Source organism: Solea solea, chromosome 21 (genome assembly GCF_958295425.1).
Source record: "Solea solea chromosome 21, fSolSol10.1, whole genome shotgun sequence".
Taxonomy (NCBI): domain Eukaryota; kingdom Metazoa; phylum Chordata; class Actinopteri; order Pleuronectiformes; family Soleidae; genus Solea; species Solea solea.
The window spans coordinates 3,233,573-3,251,206 of NC_081154.1; the positions used below are offsets into that span (position 1 = coordinate 3,233,573).

The following is a 17,634-nucleotide window of genomic DNA, read 5'->3' on the forward strand; positions in this document are numbered from 1 at the left end:
TGAAATCAAAATTAATCACAATATGATTTTTTTGACCCTTACATGCAGCTCCCACTGACTTCACCACACAACACAATGATGTTTAATGACTGTGAGATTAGGAGATTAGGCTCATGGCGAGCTGATATTGGGAATAGCAGCTTCCTCAGTTGATATCACTTGTGTGATTATGATTGGCTCTGTGTCACAGGACTATTGTGGTGTTTAGAAAGCGATTAAATGACACATGCTTTTAGTTCTGTTTTTTTTTTTAAATCCGTCACATTTTATTTTATTCAGACTGAAAATGAGACTCTTTTGTGAAACTGTGCAATTTGGCCTCACGAGCGATAAATTCAAGCGGTGCACAAAAACAATTCAATGATGGCGCCGCGCGAGGAAATTCTGACAATTATAACCCTGTTCCCTGCCAGTTATTGACATTTCGCTGAAAGCAAAAAATCAAGCATGAAAAGCTTTGTGTTTACGTCCCGTGAAGCTTCATCACATGTTGTCAGAAACTGAGCCCGCGAGCGTGACTGAAGAGGACAGGAACCAGGATCTAAAAATCCAAGCAGCCAGACAGAGTACAAAGGGTTTGCAGTTCAGCCAAACAGGGCACTCATTGAAATACGAGACCTTTTTCTTTTTAGTTACATTTCTCAAAATGGTTTTAATTTTCATGTATGAATGAATGAATGAATATACTTTGATATTTTGGGTTATTTTATGGATTGCACAGGACAGGCAAAAATAAGCCTTGGCTTCCTTTTTTGGTTACAGAGTTTGCTTTAAAATGTTGAGTGGAAGTATGTATGGTAATATTTGTCAATTGATTGCACATAATTTAAGTATTTATATTGTAACCAAAATAAGTTATACAAATCAGAAGAAAAAAAACAAAAAAACATAACAAAATTTACTGTAAATTCTTACTTCTGAATCATTTCACATTTCAGTCATTTTGCATTGTAATCCTTAAGTATTTTACCTTTCAATGTTTTTGAATTTTGAATCAATTTCAGTTCATCACTAAGTCCATTCCATAATGTAACTCCCAAAAATGAAACACATCTATATTTAACATTAGTTCTCACTTTTTTATATTACAATGTCTAAGAATTTTAAGATGCCAGACTTTATAAATAATTTATTAGTGGTTTCACAATAGGAAGCTTTGTTAATTATTCTGATAACTCTTTTCTGGAGTTTAATTATAGGGTCTATGTATGTCCTGCATGCATTTCCCCAAACCTCAACACAATATGACATATATGGCATTATAAGTGAAAAGTATACTTTACGCAGATTTAGCTAATTTCTTTTTAATGTATTCTATATGTGGCTTCCAACTAAATTTATGATCTAAAATTACTCCCAAGAATTCTTTCAATTTTTACTCCATTCAGGAATAATTTAATTTCACAATTTTCACAACCCTAACACCACCAAACACCATACATTTTGTTTTATTTTCATTAAATGATAACTTATTAATATCAAACCATTCTTTTAACATGTAGAAAATAATTGGTTGATGAAAGTGCCATGTGTGGTTCCTTGCCCAATCTTGGTGCTTGGGGACCGCTGTGCTGCATGTTTTCCTGCTCCAACACACCTGACTGATTTCATTCATTTTCTATCATTTAGTTTTTGGGATATTACTGTAGAAGCAGGAGAAGACCGAGCCGTATGACCATACTCACGCCTTCTGGAACTGCTCTTGAAGTTTTGAGCGTCGAAGGCCTCCGATGATTGGTCAAATTTCATGGTCAAGCAGATTTGTTCCTCTGCTATAACGGCTGAAGTTGGCTGAAGCTCTGTGTATCTGTGTGTGTGTGAAATCTGTTTGTGTATTTTAGTATGTGGAATGTGAGGAATGTGTAAATATCTATTTGTGCGCGCATGTAAACGTTGTGCGCGCCATATCCTGTTCCTCGGCAGGGATTCTTCATAAACAAACAAACAAGCAAACATCTCGGCTCCCAGCGCAGCAGCGAGTTCCCACCAGACAAATCCTCTGCGGTATTAAGGACGTGAGACTTCAGATGTGCAGCTACAAAGCGCTTGTGTAGATCATTTCATTTTGCAGGTGGTTTTTCTACAAAAAACGGTCGATGGGTAATAACTGAGTTCTGTGAACTTTGACAGGTTTGGACTGTTTGTGACCTTGTTTTAACTCGACTGGTTCAGGATGACGCACAGCTGAGGTGTGGTAGCTACAGTGTTATAGTGCAGGATGAAAATGTCAACACATTCTCTGGGAAATGGTGAGAAAAATCTCCCCAAAAATAGAACTGAAATATCACAACTTTTTTTAATCAAAACCAGACAAAAAAAAGGATTTTGTATCTGTGATTTTCCAACAAGCAGAAACTCCTCTGTCTTTGATTGTCGAAGAAGAGTACGTGAAAGATGAATGTTCTCTGAAATATTAATGCTCCTCAGCAAACTCACACAAGAAGAAGAAGAAGAAGAAGAAGAAGAAGAAGAAACCTATAGGGCCAAAGAATTGTTTTTTTGTATCTTTCAGCCAGATTTCAGGCTGTGTTTTCTCAGCAAATTTCTTTTTGCTTTTTTTTTATGTTTGTTCTTGTGACCTTTATTAAATCAAACAGACTTGGAGAAGTCAGAAAACATTCCATTATACCTCAGCAAAGAACAGACTAACTGATCCGCTAATGGAGACTACAAGTTATAACTTCGCCCTTTCAAAGCTGATGGAATTTATAACCCATAAATTAGACACAGCATTATCAGGAAATGGAGTAATCCTGATTTATGACGGCACATGTCGGTCTGAGTAACATCTGTTTTCTTTTTCTTTATTAAATCTCAGGCCCATGAGCGATTTGAGGAGCCCAAACTGGAGGCTGTGAGAGAGAACAACATGGAGCTGGTTCAGGACATCCTCAAAGAGCTGAGTCCACTCGCACAGATCAGCCAGGCGGCCGACGAGCTGCTCCACATCCTGAAGGAACCCCACTTCCAGGTGTGGAGAACAGGCTGAACCTTTGTTCCGATGTTCATGCTGTGTCTGTATTACAGTCTTTGCACATTGTGACATTAAAGGTAGGGTTGGAAGATCCTGGAAATAACTGTTTCTTATCTTATCTTTTTTGGCTACTTGTTCAATTGACAGCATGATGATAAAAAGCAACAAATACTCACAAATCACAAAGACATAAAGTGAACCTACCAGGCCAGTAGAAACAGCACCACCATGGCATCTCTTTGCAGCCCCATCTGGGCTTTCAGTTGTTGCCACTGTTCAAACGCCGCACACCGATGTTCAATCTGGTCTTGGATCAGTTATACACTGTCCCCTTTTCTATGTGACATGCTTTGTTGTCATATTTTACATAGACATTAGTTCTTTTTTGGCAACCAGTGGAGTCGCCCCCTGCTGGATAAGTGCTCCCTATTTCCTAGGCTTCACTTTTGAAACAGGAAGACTAAAGCCATTTTTAGTTAAGCCATGTAACATGTGAGCATGTTCTTTTCTTCCGTTCAGTCTCTCCTGGAGACCCACGACTCTGTGGCGTCCAAAAACTACGAGACTCCGCCCCCCAGCCCCTGTTCATTCATGGATGCAGCCCTCAACAACCAGCCTGTGCCTCCAGACGCAGTCAGGATGGTGGGGATCCGGAAGGTGTCCGGTGAGCATCTGGTGAGTCGGTTCAGTCAAATGGCTGCAGGGCAGAATAAGGCTAACGGGTTGATGTTGTAGCACAGTTTCGAGAGAAATGAGTCAGGTTTATGTTGTTTTATAGAACAAAATAAAATCAATTTATCTGCATTAGACTGACATGACGAACCATGGACCAGGTGATGTATCGTGCTTTACCCTGAAACTCTCCTAGGTTTGTGAGGAACCATTAGAAAAGTAATCAGGAATGCTGTCGCCTTGCCAACTAAGCAAACACACCCGGAGGTGTTTCTTTATTGTGTTCTAAATAACTTCATCACTCAGCAGTTTCTATTTGTTTGGAACCGTTTCTTTTTGGTTTTGGACACTTAAATTGAACCACATGAACCCTTCAAGTCGTCTTCTTCTTCTTCTTTAGTGTTTTACGGCAGGTGGCATCCATAATGTTTTGTTGCCGCCTTCTCCTGGATTTAATCATCTGTTACCTAAATCCTTTGGCTGTTTGTTTGGGACAGGTTTACTTTGTGTCCCCCTGATTTAAAGGCAGAACTAAACACAAAGAAGCAGCTTTCACTTTTTATGCACCACATACCTGGTGCTAACGCTCAGAGAACTGCAGGTCTGCTGCAACAACAATCAACACTGAAGACTTTCCTTTTTCAATTTCTGTTTAAATGCCTCTTGCATGAAGTTTGTCATGATGCTTTTAATGTTTTATGCATCTCACTGTTGAAATGTGCTGTACAAACAATTTTGCCTTCTCTTGCCTTAAATGTTTACCTAAATGTCTTGAGTCGACTTTGCGAGACTGAACCGTTCATTTAAGTTCATGTTAAAATATCATTTCATTGAATTTTGAACCGTGTCTACGTTCATAGGGAGTAACATTTCGCGTGGAGAGCGGTGAGCTGGTCATTGCCAGGATCCTCCACGGTGGCATGATCGACCAGCAAGGCCTGCTCCATGTGGGCGACATCATCAAAGAGGTGAACGGCAAGGAGGTGGGCAACGACCCCAAAGTTCTCCAGGAGATGCTGAAGGAGGCCAGTGGCAGCGTGGTGCTGAAGATCCTGCCCAGCTACCAGGAGCCACACACACCAAGACAGGTCAGCCATGGAAACACAACCACATACAAACAGTTTCATGGTTAAATCCTTTACCACCCATCAAGGGAATGGTCTTTAACTTCTTTAATTAGGGCCCGAGCAGTCTCACAGGTGTGCGGGGACCTACCGGATTTCATGGGATTATTATTTTCTTTCTTGCAATGGATGAAAAATTGGCACACAGCTGGAGAAAATGTTTAAAAAAATAAGTGAAATTCATAAAAATTGTGCAAAATGGCCCTCGGAGGAGGGAGAAAGACGAAATTAAGTTGCACCAAATTTCACAAAACTTGGTGGGAGCATGTTACAGTCCAAGACGGACAAAAAAAATCTATCGGCATCATGGCCTCAACTCAACAGGAAGTCGGCCATTTTGAATTTGCCGTCCATCTTTGGTGATTTGCACGTCTTGTAAATGAACAAACTCGGCTGAGCGCGATAATCGTACCAACACACCAAAAACCGTAACGAAACAGGAAGTGTGCTGTAACTTTGCCAAACATCGACCGATCGTCTCGAAACTTCATATGTGAGACTAGGAGCCTGCCCTGAACACATTATACCCATTACTTACCAACAGGAAGTCGGCCACCCGAAACAGGAAGTGCCCTGTACATTGATTGATCTGTTGGAAAAGTAATCTATGAGACAAAACCCCCGCCCTGAACATGTCCGCCACCTGCCGCCAGGGTGGCTGCTTGCAGCTTTTTTAAGAATAATGCAAGTTTGCAATCTTTAAGTGAATTTGAATGAACCCAAACATCAATTATGATCCTTGCATGTGATGTATTTTCATATCACCTGTCAGTTCGTCATACCCTTGTGCAGGTTTTGGAATAAATTCTACTTCAACCTCCTTCAAAAGGTGAAAACAAAAAACAGAACGCAGCCTGACATTGTCTCTGTGCCACTCATCATCACAAAAGCACTCAACGGTGTGAAAGGTAGATGAAGGTTAAAGAAGGAGATTTTAGGCTTTGGTGAATCAATGCCCTTGTTTTAACAATAATCTTACACTTGCTTGAAGAAGAATCCGTTTTCAAACACCAATCCTGGAATTAATATTGGTTTAAAGACGATAATTAGTTTTTAAAGGTCACTGTCATTTACATCAGTTAATAAATAAACACTTGCTGTCCCCTCTGCTTTCCTTCCTGCCGTCTATAACCTTGTGAGCTGTGCCAAGACTTGTAAATCTAATTCAGCAGCAGGACTTTGTAGGATGACACTGTTCTTGTTTGGCAAGAATAATGTTCTGATTATACATAAAAGGTCAAAACTTGAAACCCTCCGCGAAGATGAGGAAAAAGAGCGATTGTTTCTTATTTTGTCGTTATTTTGTCTAAGTAGGAACTGACCCAGTGCAGTGTTTTAAAGAGCTGAAAAAGATCCATGGAGCTGTGGCTGGAACACTGTAGGTGTAGCTAATGAACGTCAGCTGTAGAGGAGTCGGTGAAGGTTAGTCGCATGGAAGATGTGACCCAGTTTAGAGAGTGTTCACTATGTAGAGCCAACGAGATGTCAGCATAATGACTGATTGGCTTAAAGAGAAGAGGAACAGTGGGATAAAAAGACGCCGTGCTTAATTAGTTCCTCACACGAGACCGGGAATTCACTAGAACATAACGTCGTAGATGATGAGAGATGATGAGAAGAGGGTTTGTGTGATGCAATTATGAGCATAGGTTACATTTTTTAACCTATCCTATAGAACAGACATGTTCAAAGTCAAACACAATATTATTTATGTGTCATCGCCATTAGCTCAGCTGGTAAAGACTGTGTTTGCAACCCAGCTGTGACAGACAGATTCATTATCTGACTCCAGAGGTGAAAGAAAGGCAGATTTCTTTCATTTGTTCACTCCTGCGTGGCTTAGATTTACATTGCCATTAAAGAAATGATAATTGTGAACAAACAGTGCATTTGTATGTAATATTTACTGTCAGAAGGGACCGTCGGCCCCCGGTAATCTTCACATGATCAAATCTGGTACAACTACCAACAGGATTTTTCCCCCCAGTGCCATTTGTGGTGCTGAAGTGTCGACAAATCCTGAAACTATTCCCGTAAACACTGGTGCTGCAGCCCCAGAGCACCACTGTCCTCCACCCTGGCCTCGCAGAGCCCACCGGCATTGCTGTAGTTACTGTATGTTATTGTTTTGATTTTAAATTAACCCAAGTGATAAGAGAATTCATGCCTTCATGCCTCGAGGGGGAACGGGCGCAGTTCCTGAAATGAAATGAAATGAAATGAAATGAAAGTCTGCAAATGACCAAAACTGGAGCTGGGGCTTATTGTGTTTGAGAATAGAAATGAAGCTGTTGTAGCCGTACTGGTTACACACCAGTGGAACCTGGGGAACATCTTGCAGAGACACCCTCACCTTTAACTCCTTGAGTTATTCACTAAAGAGCATATTTTCCAAGTCATTGCATACAAGTATTTTCATTTTTGTTATCAGCTCCATATATACCAAAGTGTCTTCTTGGCTGCCTGTCAAAGATATTAAGAACTGACTTTTTTTTCACACACACACACACACACACACACACACGACTGGTGTAGGTGGATGCTGTAGTCTGTGAGGAGTTGCGATAATTAAAGAAGTTCTCCCTGAATGTAATCCAGCTGTATGTGCTTCACGCCTGCAGCTCAGCCATGACTCTGTGATTTAACTCAGCTGACAGCTCCCTATGGCCATGATTGTGTGTGTGTGTGTGTGTGTCCAATGATACACACACACACACACACATGCGCAGAACAGTCAGGGCTGGCAGGTTTTTTTTTTTTTGTTCATGCATCAGTTCAGTATGAGAAAAGGCATCTAGTGTAGGGGGGAGGGGATGGTTGCCATGGCTACATATTTTGGCTCTCTCTCTCTTTCTCGCTTTATTTCTGTGTCTCTCCTCTCTCTCGCTCCGTCTGTCTCCCAGACTCCATGTCCTGTCATTGCGGGTTTGGACACAGAATTTGCTTCATGAGCTGAATCCTCTTGCCTTGAGATGCTGTGAAAGTGAGCTGACAGATGGATGGGGCTTTAAAGCGGGCAAAGAGTGTTTCATGGTCACATATATACACCCCAGAATGACATAATCTGACCATGTTACAAGAGCCAAAATGTGCGTTTCTTTGGCCTTCACTAATTCATATTCACGTTTACTCTTTTCAATGTCATGTGACCCTCTTTAGGCCTTCGTGCGATGTCACTTTGACTACGACCCGACTCACGATAACCTGATCCCCTGTAAGGAGGCAGGACTGAGCTTCAGGAGTGGTGACATCCTGCAGATCTTTAACCAGGAGGATCTCAACTGGTGGCAGGTCATTATAGCGTTTAAAAAAAAAAAATGTAATTTATTCACAACGGCTTGTTAAACTGTGCGTTTTCCCCCCTCGTCGTAGGCTTGTCACATAGAGGGAGGCAGCGCGGGTCTAATTCCCAGCCAGCTCCTCGAGGAGAAGAGGAAAGCTTTTGTGAAGCGAGATCTGGAGCTCGCTACCACAGGTACACCTCTCAGCAGCAGCGCGCAGCAGAGCACTTCTCATTATGCAGATTCCGAAAACAGACTCCTCGCTGCACAAACACACCGGCAACAAAGACGACATCTGTTCCTCTCCATATCGTACAAGCATTTCATCCTGGCCCGTTCAGCCTCCTCTCACCTCTCCAGTCTGTTACTCTGGTAATGAGCGTCAGCATGACTCAGGCGCCCTGATTCAATCTGCGGGTTATGAAGCTGCAGGGTCTGACATTCACAAACGGGCCCTGCCCGAGAGGGCGCGTTGATGGAGGACTGGCGATAAGACCACAGTAACTGCGAGCCTGTGATCGATAATCACCTCTTATAAGACGTGGGGTGAAAAGATGCAGCGCTCCCTGCCATTTATTTTCTCGCCGCCTTGTCCTCAACAAGCAACAGAACAGGTGGTGAGTCATAACCAGCCGCTTGCCCTTCTCCGAGGAAGGAAAATGACAGCCCAACTGTACTGACCTTGTAGCTGGGAAGGGCACATCCATCTGCAGGAACCACATATTACACCAACCGCGAGTACAGTGTGAATAAAACACATGGTGGTGAATGTCGGGATTAGAAAATTGTTCTTATTCAGAGGAGATTTTAGAATTAGCAGTCTATAAAATGCACGAGACAGCTTGAGTTAAATGCGTTAAATTATACGTTGAACTGAGCTTATAATTGTTTATAATCCACCTTTTTTTTTTTTTATAACATAAGAGCTTCTCTCTCAGCAGCCAAATATGCTGCCATATTGAACAGCCGGGCAGCAGAGTCACATAGTCACAGGTGTCTCCTGGCAGCACACTGGTCGCACTGGTGCGTCTATATGACTGCACACTGCCACCTAGTGGCGCCGCTTCTCTGTAACTCTCATAACCCATGAGAGGGTTTCACCTTGAAACTACACGATTCTGTCAGAGGCTTTGATGAAATGGGTTTTCAGGGACAAGTTGGAGGTTTTAATGTGTTAAATGTATTGCTTTTTCGCCTCAGGTCCTCTGTGTGCCGGCATGGGAGGCAAGAAGAAGAAAAAGATGATGTATTTGACCACTAAGAATGCAGGTATAAACATCGGCAACATCATGAATGACTGAGCATTTCTGCATTTGTTGCGTTAATGTCCCTAATCCCTGGTTTCTCTCTAGAATTTGATCGGCATGAGTTGCGGATCTACGAAGAGGTTGCAAAGGTCCCGCCCTTCAGGAGGAAGACGCTGGTTCTGATTGGTGCACAGGGGGTCGGACGTCGCAGTCTTAAGAACAAGCTGCTGGTGTCGGATCCCCAGCGGTATGGCACCACTATGCCATGTGAGTGCAATTATTCATAATTAAACTAAGCCACATATAAAATCCTTTGTTGCACACTGCAAATGTAGTTGTGTGTACTTATGTTCCCTTATTAACATCTTTGTATGTCATCTAGCATTCTAGTAGCTCACCAATCATTTCTTTCAGTTAATGTCTTTTATTTATAACTAAATCAAATTATTGACAGTATTACTTTCTTCCCTTTAGTGCTATAGAGTAGTATAGATAGGTGTAACATAGACACTAATCCATGTCCTGTGTTTCTATTTATCTTTATTCCCTCCAGTCACCACCAGAAAACCAAAGGTGGACGAGAGGGACGGTCAGATGTACTCTTTCATGACCCGCGCTGAAATGGAGTGCGACATTAAAAATGGCCGTTTCTTGGAGCACGGCGAGTACGACGCCAACCTGTATGGGACCAAGATTAGCTCCATTCACGAGGTGATAGAGACAGCAAAGATCTGCATCCTGGATGTGAACCCACAGGTAGAAGAACTTCCCTGTCTCATTTATCTCTACTTCTTTTTCTCTTGATAAATGTGTTAGATGGAGACGCAGCTGCATAATCATCACTTTAATTGTGCAAGTTTCCACTTTTTTCACCACTGTATTAATTGATTTATGTTTCACACAAAGGCTATCAAAGTCCTGCGGACATCAGAGTTCCTGCCCTACGTTGTATTCATTGAAGCACCAGACTTTGAGGTTCTCAAAGCCATGAATCGTTCAGCAATTGAGTCGGGAGTGATCACAAAACAGTTAACGGTGAGTGTGTGTTCTCCCTAAAGGGAAACCCAGACAATGACTTCATTTTTTGGTAATAATATTTCTTTCTCAGTCCAGGAATGATCCCACTGTGTCTGTTTAGTAAACAATACAGGCAGCAGGTTAGCACAGTGTAGCATAAAGGTGGACAGGCCGTGCTCAAAAGTGTTCAAAAAATCCACTTACTTAATTTACTTAAGCAAACAAATCTCATACACATACGTTTTCAACTATCCCTTTAAAAGCCAGGCACTTAGTGTCCCAGGGCAACAAAATACTTTTGATATTCCAAGAAAACTCATTGTATTAATAACTTGAAAACATGGCAGCTAACGTCTAACTGTGGCAGCTAACGTCTAACTGTGGCAGATAACGTCTAACCGTGGCTAATATCGTCCAACCGTGGCTAATATCGTCCAACCGTGGCAGCTAACGTCTAACTGTGGCAGATAACGTCTAACCGTGGCAGCTAACCGTGGCAGCTAACGTCTAACCGTGGCAGATATCGTCCAACCGTGGCAGCTAACGTCTAACCATGGCAGATAACGTCTAACCATGGCAGATAACGTCTAACCGTGGCAGCTAACTATGGCAGCTAACGTCCAACCGTGGCAGATATCGTCCAACCGTGGCAGCTAAGGTCTAACTGTGGCAGATAACGTCTAACCGTGGCAGCGAACCGTGGCAGCGAACCGTGGCAGCTAACGTCTAACCGTGGCAGATAACGTCTAACTGTGGCAGATAACGTCTAACCGTGGCAGCTAACATCCGACCGTGGCAGATATCGTCCAACCGTGGCAGCTAATGTCTAACCGTGGCAGATAACGTCTAACCGTGGCAGCTAACCGTGGCAGCTAACATCCAACCGTGGCAGATATCGTCCAACCGTGGCAGATAACGTCTAACCGTGGCAGCTAATGTCTAACCGTGGCAGCTAACGTTTAACCGTCGCAGATAACGTAAGTTGGCTTCTGGTTTAGCTCCATCAGCATTATAGGTAATGCAGTGTTTAAATAAAACTAAAAAGCTGCCCTTGAAGTATTTCCTGTACGTATCACAAACCAAATATGTCAAAGGAAATGTACAAGTGTTTCCTTTTTCATACCACTGCTATGTGTGAACGCTAAGTAACATCATGTGATTTCACTCTTTCACCTCATCTCATCATCATCTCATCATCATCTCCCCCATGTCCCTGTCCTGCTCCCTGCAGGACTCTGAGCTCAAGAGGACGGTGGACGAGAGCGAGCGCATTAAAAGAGCCTATGAACACTACTTTGACCTCTGCATCGTAAACGACGGCCTGGAGGCGGCGTTCCGAAGCCTGCGCTTGGCGCTGGACAAACTGGCGTCGGAGCATCAGTGGGTTCCTGTCAGCTGGGTCTTCTGAGAGTCACTGAGAACCACAGAGCAGAGGTCGCTGGACAATTTAGCCGACAGTCGCCGTGCGGGCGTTGGTCGTTGGAGGTCGAGCATCACATTTCCGTGCAAATGACTAGCCTCATGTAGAGCGTTTTTGTACAAACTTAGTGTTCCTCCATTGAGCCCAACGTCAAGTTGTATTTTATGTCGGAATTGGAATAAATCTCTTGATATTTGTTTAGAAGGATTTGACTATGAGGTTTAGTGCAATAGTGTGAGTGAGTGTGTGTGTGTGCGTGTGTATTATCATAAACGTGGAAATAGAGAAATTAGAGTAATGCATATGTTGGAGTTTTTTTTTATTATTATTTTATTTTTCCATTGACGGATAAGTACAATTTTAGCCTTTTCAAAGTCTTGAACACTTTATGTAGTGTGATGTTTACATTGGATCAGTAGGACAAATCGCTCGAGGAAAGATACCAAATGTCACGTTTGTGTTGAATCTGTGTTGACATTTTACCATTTGATCGCGTCGTTTGTGTTCAAAAATTGTGCTTTATCTCGTTTGTTTCCAATCATTATTGAGAAACTTGACAGCAATAGATTATAAACAAAACACATTATACGTGCAATACATCTATTTACACACATCTATCTATATCTATATATGTATATATGTGTGTATATATATATATATATATATATATATATATACATATATACATATATATGTATATATACACACGGCAAACACAAGGAGAACAGTAGAAAAGAACTTCATTGACATAGTTTGTATTCATTCTGCCGATTGACTTTTGATGTTGGTTTTAGTTTGATTGGCAGTGAAAGAACGTGACATTGTCCATCGTTGATTGTGTTGGAGTTCTATTTGTAGCACTGAGAACACTCAAACAGTTGTAGAAAGAAATGTACAAAAATATTACTTAACATGACGGTTAGGATAACTGGTGGACATTGTCACAGTGTTTGGTTATTTTTGAAGTAGTAAAAAAAGGATTTACCGGTGGCTTTTTAATGACTTACTTTTGCCTTAAAATGGTTCAAAAGCCAAGGAAACATAAATATTTTTACATCACCTAATCGATTCACTCCTGTCACTGTACATCTTCCTTCTTAGAAAAATATATAACTGGCAACTTATTTAATATTTATTTTATTTTCCCTAAAACCTGTAAGTACTGTATTGTAATAAAGAATATATAGTATAACATAGAAGACATGCTTGGTACTTGATGATTCTGCTGTGAGTAGAAATGCAGTTGGATGTTCATACACTGTAATTTTGATTGTGTGTTCATATAAAAAAAGTTGAAAGTGTTCCGAAAACTCCCGTCGTCGTCTACAGTTAATGTCAACGCGAATAGACTTCTAAATTAAAATAACGTTTGACTAAATAAATGCAAAAATACACAGTTGGTGGGTATCTGCAGTGACCTCTGAGGCTGTGGAGGTGTTTCAGGTGATCAGGATGGATGTTCTGCAGGTGTCATCCACTGATACGATGCCAGGGGCAGCATTATGGGATACATTTCGTAAGCAGGCAGCAGGTCCGCTGGCCAAATACCCGTCAGCTTGGGGTCAAACTGGAAGAAAGTGAAGGTCAGAGAAATCACAGTTGACTTTTGTTAGAATTTCAATCTTCTGATTTAAAGCTGTAATCTGTGACTTTTCTGTCGACATCTTCACGTCCAGATTAGTAAGTGAGTAAATGAAGTTTGACATAAAGAATGGATTTATTGGCTGGCGTACTTGTCATTCACAGATGTGCCGACCAGTGCAGTTCATTTGGAGATGAAGAAGTGTTTTCTTACAGGTGGTTCAGACACTATTTCACACACAGGTAAGGATCTCTTTTCATTGAACCACTGTCTTTGTCTCAGTATAGAAGCAAAAGCTGGTTCAAAAGTGTGTCCACCTCCATTATGGCCCTCCAGTATTTGGTACATTCCGGTTTAGCCGGTAGGCAGCATGTTGAGTTCTATTTTTAAGTCTTCCTACCATCCAAGATTTTTTTTTTTTAAATATTCACTTCACAGACTATAAACTGTGTCTCCTTGTCAGTCTTTCTCTATGATGTCTTTTTCCTCTTCTTTTACTTACTTACTAGGTTAAAGCATGTATCACTGAAGCTGTGCTCCCATCACTCTTTCCTCCAAAGTGTGAATGCTTTTGTGTGTATTGAGGGTGACGTTTTGATGAAAGAGCAGACAGGAGCACTCAGATATGATCTCCAGACTCCTACTACACCAGACACCTTCATTTACTTATGGGTATCAAGACGTAAAGAGATTTATGCTGTTTTTTTGAGGGGCTCGCTCACCAGTGAGTATGGAGGCGGGTGGTCCACTGTGCACCTGTCGTAACATCTGTTCACGTCTGTGTCTGTGTCTTCTCCCGACGTCGCAGCACTGTGCTCTGCACCAGTGTTGTCGTCTCCTGCCGTCGGCCTGGAGACGTCGTAAGCCGCTCTTTTCTTTTTCGCGTGCATGTAGAAGCAGAGGAGCACCACAGCTATGGACAACACCAAGGCCGGGAATCTGCGGACACGTTTCGTTCACTGCAAGTCGGTTCATACTCTTGCTGCACAGACAGATTCATGCCTTCGTGCTTTCTTTACTTACTTACATGTATTGGAACATATTCAGTGCCTCACCCAATGGCTGGAATTATGAAAAACAGAAAAAGAAGAAGGAAAAATCTCAAAAAATGTGACAGAACAAAAGGTCAACTTTACCAATATGGACTTCAATTCATTCACATATATTATTGTTGTGGTTTCTTGGAAAGCTCCGTTCAGTTTGAATACCAAATCACCAACGACAATGGGCGATGTGAACTTTAGTGACCCCCACAGATGCTGAAAAATGTCTTCATTCATTCCTATGGGAAAGAAATGTTGAATAAAATGATAATGGCCTATAGCTGAGTTGAATGTGGTGTAGCTTGAATGGTTTGACATAGTATATATCTTGAAAACTGTAGAAGCAGTTAGGTGTCAAAAAGGGCAGAATAACAATAAGCAGAATAAACTAATGCCATACGGCTGCAGTTAACAACCCTCATTGGACCTTCATCCTATAAATCTGTTGCTCATGACCGCTTACATTCTAAACCTGTGAAGTTGCAATGTTGCAAACAAATGGAAAAAGAGTTGTATGCATATAACTCTAACTCTAACTCCAAATCTAACCCAAGTGTATTAAGTCCTTACCTGAGTAAAGGATCTAAAACAAAGAAAAACTTAACTGACCCGTGAGTCGCTTTCAAAGAATAATGTGTCACTTAGGGAAGTACACATCATGAAGTGCTTTTACAACATTATTGTCTTTTTTAAAGACACAGGACCTCTCTGTTCAGGTGTGCTCTGCCTTGTGCACATTGTTTGAGCTCGATGAATGAAATCCTTTGCTGTTTATTCTCACAAATCTCAAAGAAAACCCAACTAATTGTCTAATGACAAGTTTCCGTTTGCATATACAGGCCTTCGCAAAGGGATCAAGACGCAGAGGTTATCGCAGAGTGAAGCAAATGGTCACTGGAGCACGTCTCACAGACAGAAAATCAAAGTAACCCAGATAGATACTGGTGCCTTTTACTCCCTCTGATACGGAGGCAAGCGAGTGGTCACATGTAAGATAACAACTGTACTTCGGCTCAGACGCCTTTACTGATTTAATAATCTCTTCTAATGTCTCTGGAAAATCTCCTCCCCTATGATTATTCATGATTTCATACCATGAGAGTGTTGCATAACATCGTCTTGCTATGAAATCACACGTAAAATACATTAAACCGTTCAAAAACATGAACATTTTCTATTATTACACACCAATCCATGCTTTTAGTGAAAAAACTGATTCTGTCGAATTAAGAGTCGGCACATTAATATTATAGTATTATGTTTATTTAATAAATAGAGAATGTTACATGAAAGTACAACCAATTAAATACACATATAAACAAAAACATAGATACACATAATGATGTCCCACATAAAACACATAGCGCTGTATATTCTACACATTTACACTTTAAGTTACTTTTGAACCCCACGTGGGTTCAAATAGAGATAAAAAAGAGACAGATATCAGTAATGACATTCAAAGTCTGGTCGCGTATCACCACAAGATAGTGAACATTAATATTAGTTAAAAGAGAAGTTAATATTTTGCTGTGAATGCAAATTGTGTAACCATGAGAAGGACAGCAGTATCCATTCAACTTTAAGGCATCAAATAGTTGAAATACATGTTGAAACATTGTGTTTTCATGACTTCATATACAGTGTGGACAAAATGCAACGACTTTTTGTACTGCTGCTTACTGCTGCTTTTTGGTATAGTACATTAAAGAGCATCCCGTTTGTTGCAATCTGAAACTTGGCCACCGGATGCCTCCAAATCCCACACACTGAACCCGTAATTAAAGTGGACTTGTAAAATCAAGACCACAAATTTGAACTGAAATGGACATTTTCTTTAGTTTTGACATAAAAAAACACACAACTTTTTCTCTCCACACGTCTTAAATTTCCCACACACACATATGCTTTTTTAACTTAATTTCACAAGCTCAGACTTCTGTTGATCCCGCTTGAATTTCATCGACCTTTGCTGTAAAGGAATAAGAGTTCATATATGTGTATGCTATATGGTGTTTAAGTTATTAGTCCGGGAGGAGAAAGGTCAGGAGGCGCAGCACTGCACTGAGAAAGGTGGAGGATCCGTGTATGGTGGCGGGGATTCTGAGTAAGAAGGTGGTTCCAGCTGGAAAAGACAAGAGCAAAGAGGTGGAGGTCAGTTGCCACTAATCAATTCAAGAAAAACTAAAATATAAAATAACAGGACTAAAATGGTGCTGTACCCTGTACGGAGGTGGACTGTCACTTGCTGAGCTGTAGATGGGAGGTTCTCCATAAGCAGGTTGAGAATACGGTTCACATGAGTCTGTGGATTCTTCGCTTCTCGGCATGGGGATGACGTATATGGAAGCGGAGTTTCTGGCACTCGGGGGCCAGCTTTCTGTCTCTCTGTGCTTCTTTGTAAAGTGACACAAGATGAGCCACAGCGCGACAACAAGACCCAACAAGGGAATCCTGAAGGAAAGGACAGCGTCAATGAACAGCACGCAATCAGAGCAATCATTAATATTATTATTATTATCATTATTGTTATTATTAATAATAATAGTTATACTTACGTCACCATGGGATAGTAAACAACCATTGCTGTTGTATTTTCTGGAAGAGGTTAAAAAAGGGAGAAAATTCTTGTCATTCAAAAGCCCAGAAATGTGTTTTCTGCATAGTGACATATTGTTTGTATCATTACATCACGTCATACACAGCGTCTTCAAGATTAGCTTAATTACTGTTTGTGTGACAGCTGCACAATGCTATAATTTACATTTTATTCTTACACAAAAAGACGACTTTGTCTGCACAACACGGCAGTTCAAATACACAACTGTTGCTACATGGGAGATTATAGACTTAAACGCGGATCAGTCAAAAAGCAGTGGATATTTATTTTCTTTACATTTTTCACGATAATAGATAATGCGCGATTACTTATTTCAGGCTTTACTGAGCAGAATTAAACGCAACACAGTGAGTGCAAGTTAGAATGAATCGTTAATGCTGTTAAAAGTGAATCTTACCTGTGAGTCTCTGCCATGCAGTGCTGCTTCAGACAAGTGCAGCATACATTTTATAGCCCTTACTGACCTGTTTAAAGTGACGGGACTGCCCCCCCCCCCCCCACAAGATTACAACCAGTGACGTAATGAACTTATCACCATTGACACCGTTTCTGCCACAGCGTAGACTTGACATGTCTGAGGCTAAAGGCCACTGGCTTTTGAGGTGACTGTTCACTTAGGTAAGATACACGAGGGAAAGAGCGTTATAGGAAAAA

General features: G+C 41.3%; 2 protein-coding genes across 7 annotated transcripts in view; one reads left to right on the forward strand and one right to left on the reverse strand.

Moving 5' to 3' along the window:
* The window catches only part of mpp2b (MAGUK p55 scaffold protein 2b), a 33,674-nt gene extending 20,747 nt beyond the window's left edge, over positions 1–12,927 (forward strand). For all 6 annotated transcript variants that reach the window (XM_058620681.1, XM_058620683.1, XM_058620680.1 and 3 more), the window contains 10 exons: positions 2,819–2,971; positions 3,494–3,649; positions 4,507–4,734; positions 7,930–8,061; positions 8,143–8,245; positions 9,252–9,320; positions 9,404–9,565; positions 9,852–10,054; positions 10,205–10,333; positions 11,547–12,927. In XM_058620681.1, the coding sequence (XP_058476664.1) occupies positions 2,819–2,971; positions 3,494–3,649; positions 4,507–4,734; positions 7,930–8,061; positions 8,143–8,245; positions 9,252–9,320; positions 9,404–9,565; positions 9,852–10,054; positions 10,205–10,333; positions 11,547–11,723 (1,512 nt within the window). In that variant the 3' untranslated portion in view covers positions 11,724–12,927. The remainder of the gene's footprint in view (positions 1–2,818; positions 2,972–3,493; positions 3,650–4,506; positions 4,735–7,929; positions 8,062–8,142; positions 8,246–9,251; positions 9,321–9,403; positions 9,566–9,851; positions 10,055–10,204; positions 10,334–11,546) is intronic.
* Positions 12,928–15,662: 2,735 nt separating this feature from the next.
* LOC131448573 (uncharacterized) lies at positions 15,663–17,614 on the reverse strand. The gene is made up of 3 exons (XM_058621152.1): positions 16,919–17,614; positions 16,583–16,814; positions 15,663–16,485 (listed from the first exon to the last, which is right to left on the reverse strand). The coding sequence occupies exons 1-3, from the start codon at positions 16,942–16,944 to the stop codon at positions 16,405–16,407; spliced, it is 339 nt and encodes a 112-aa protein (XP_058477135.1). The 5' UTR covers positions 16,945–17,614; the 3' UTR covers positions 15,663–16,404.
* Positions 17,615–17,634: the final 20 nt, after the last annotated feature.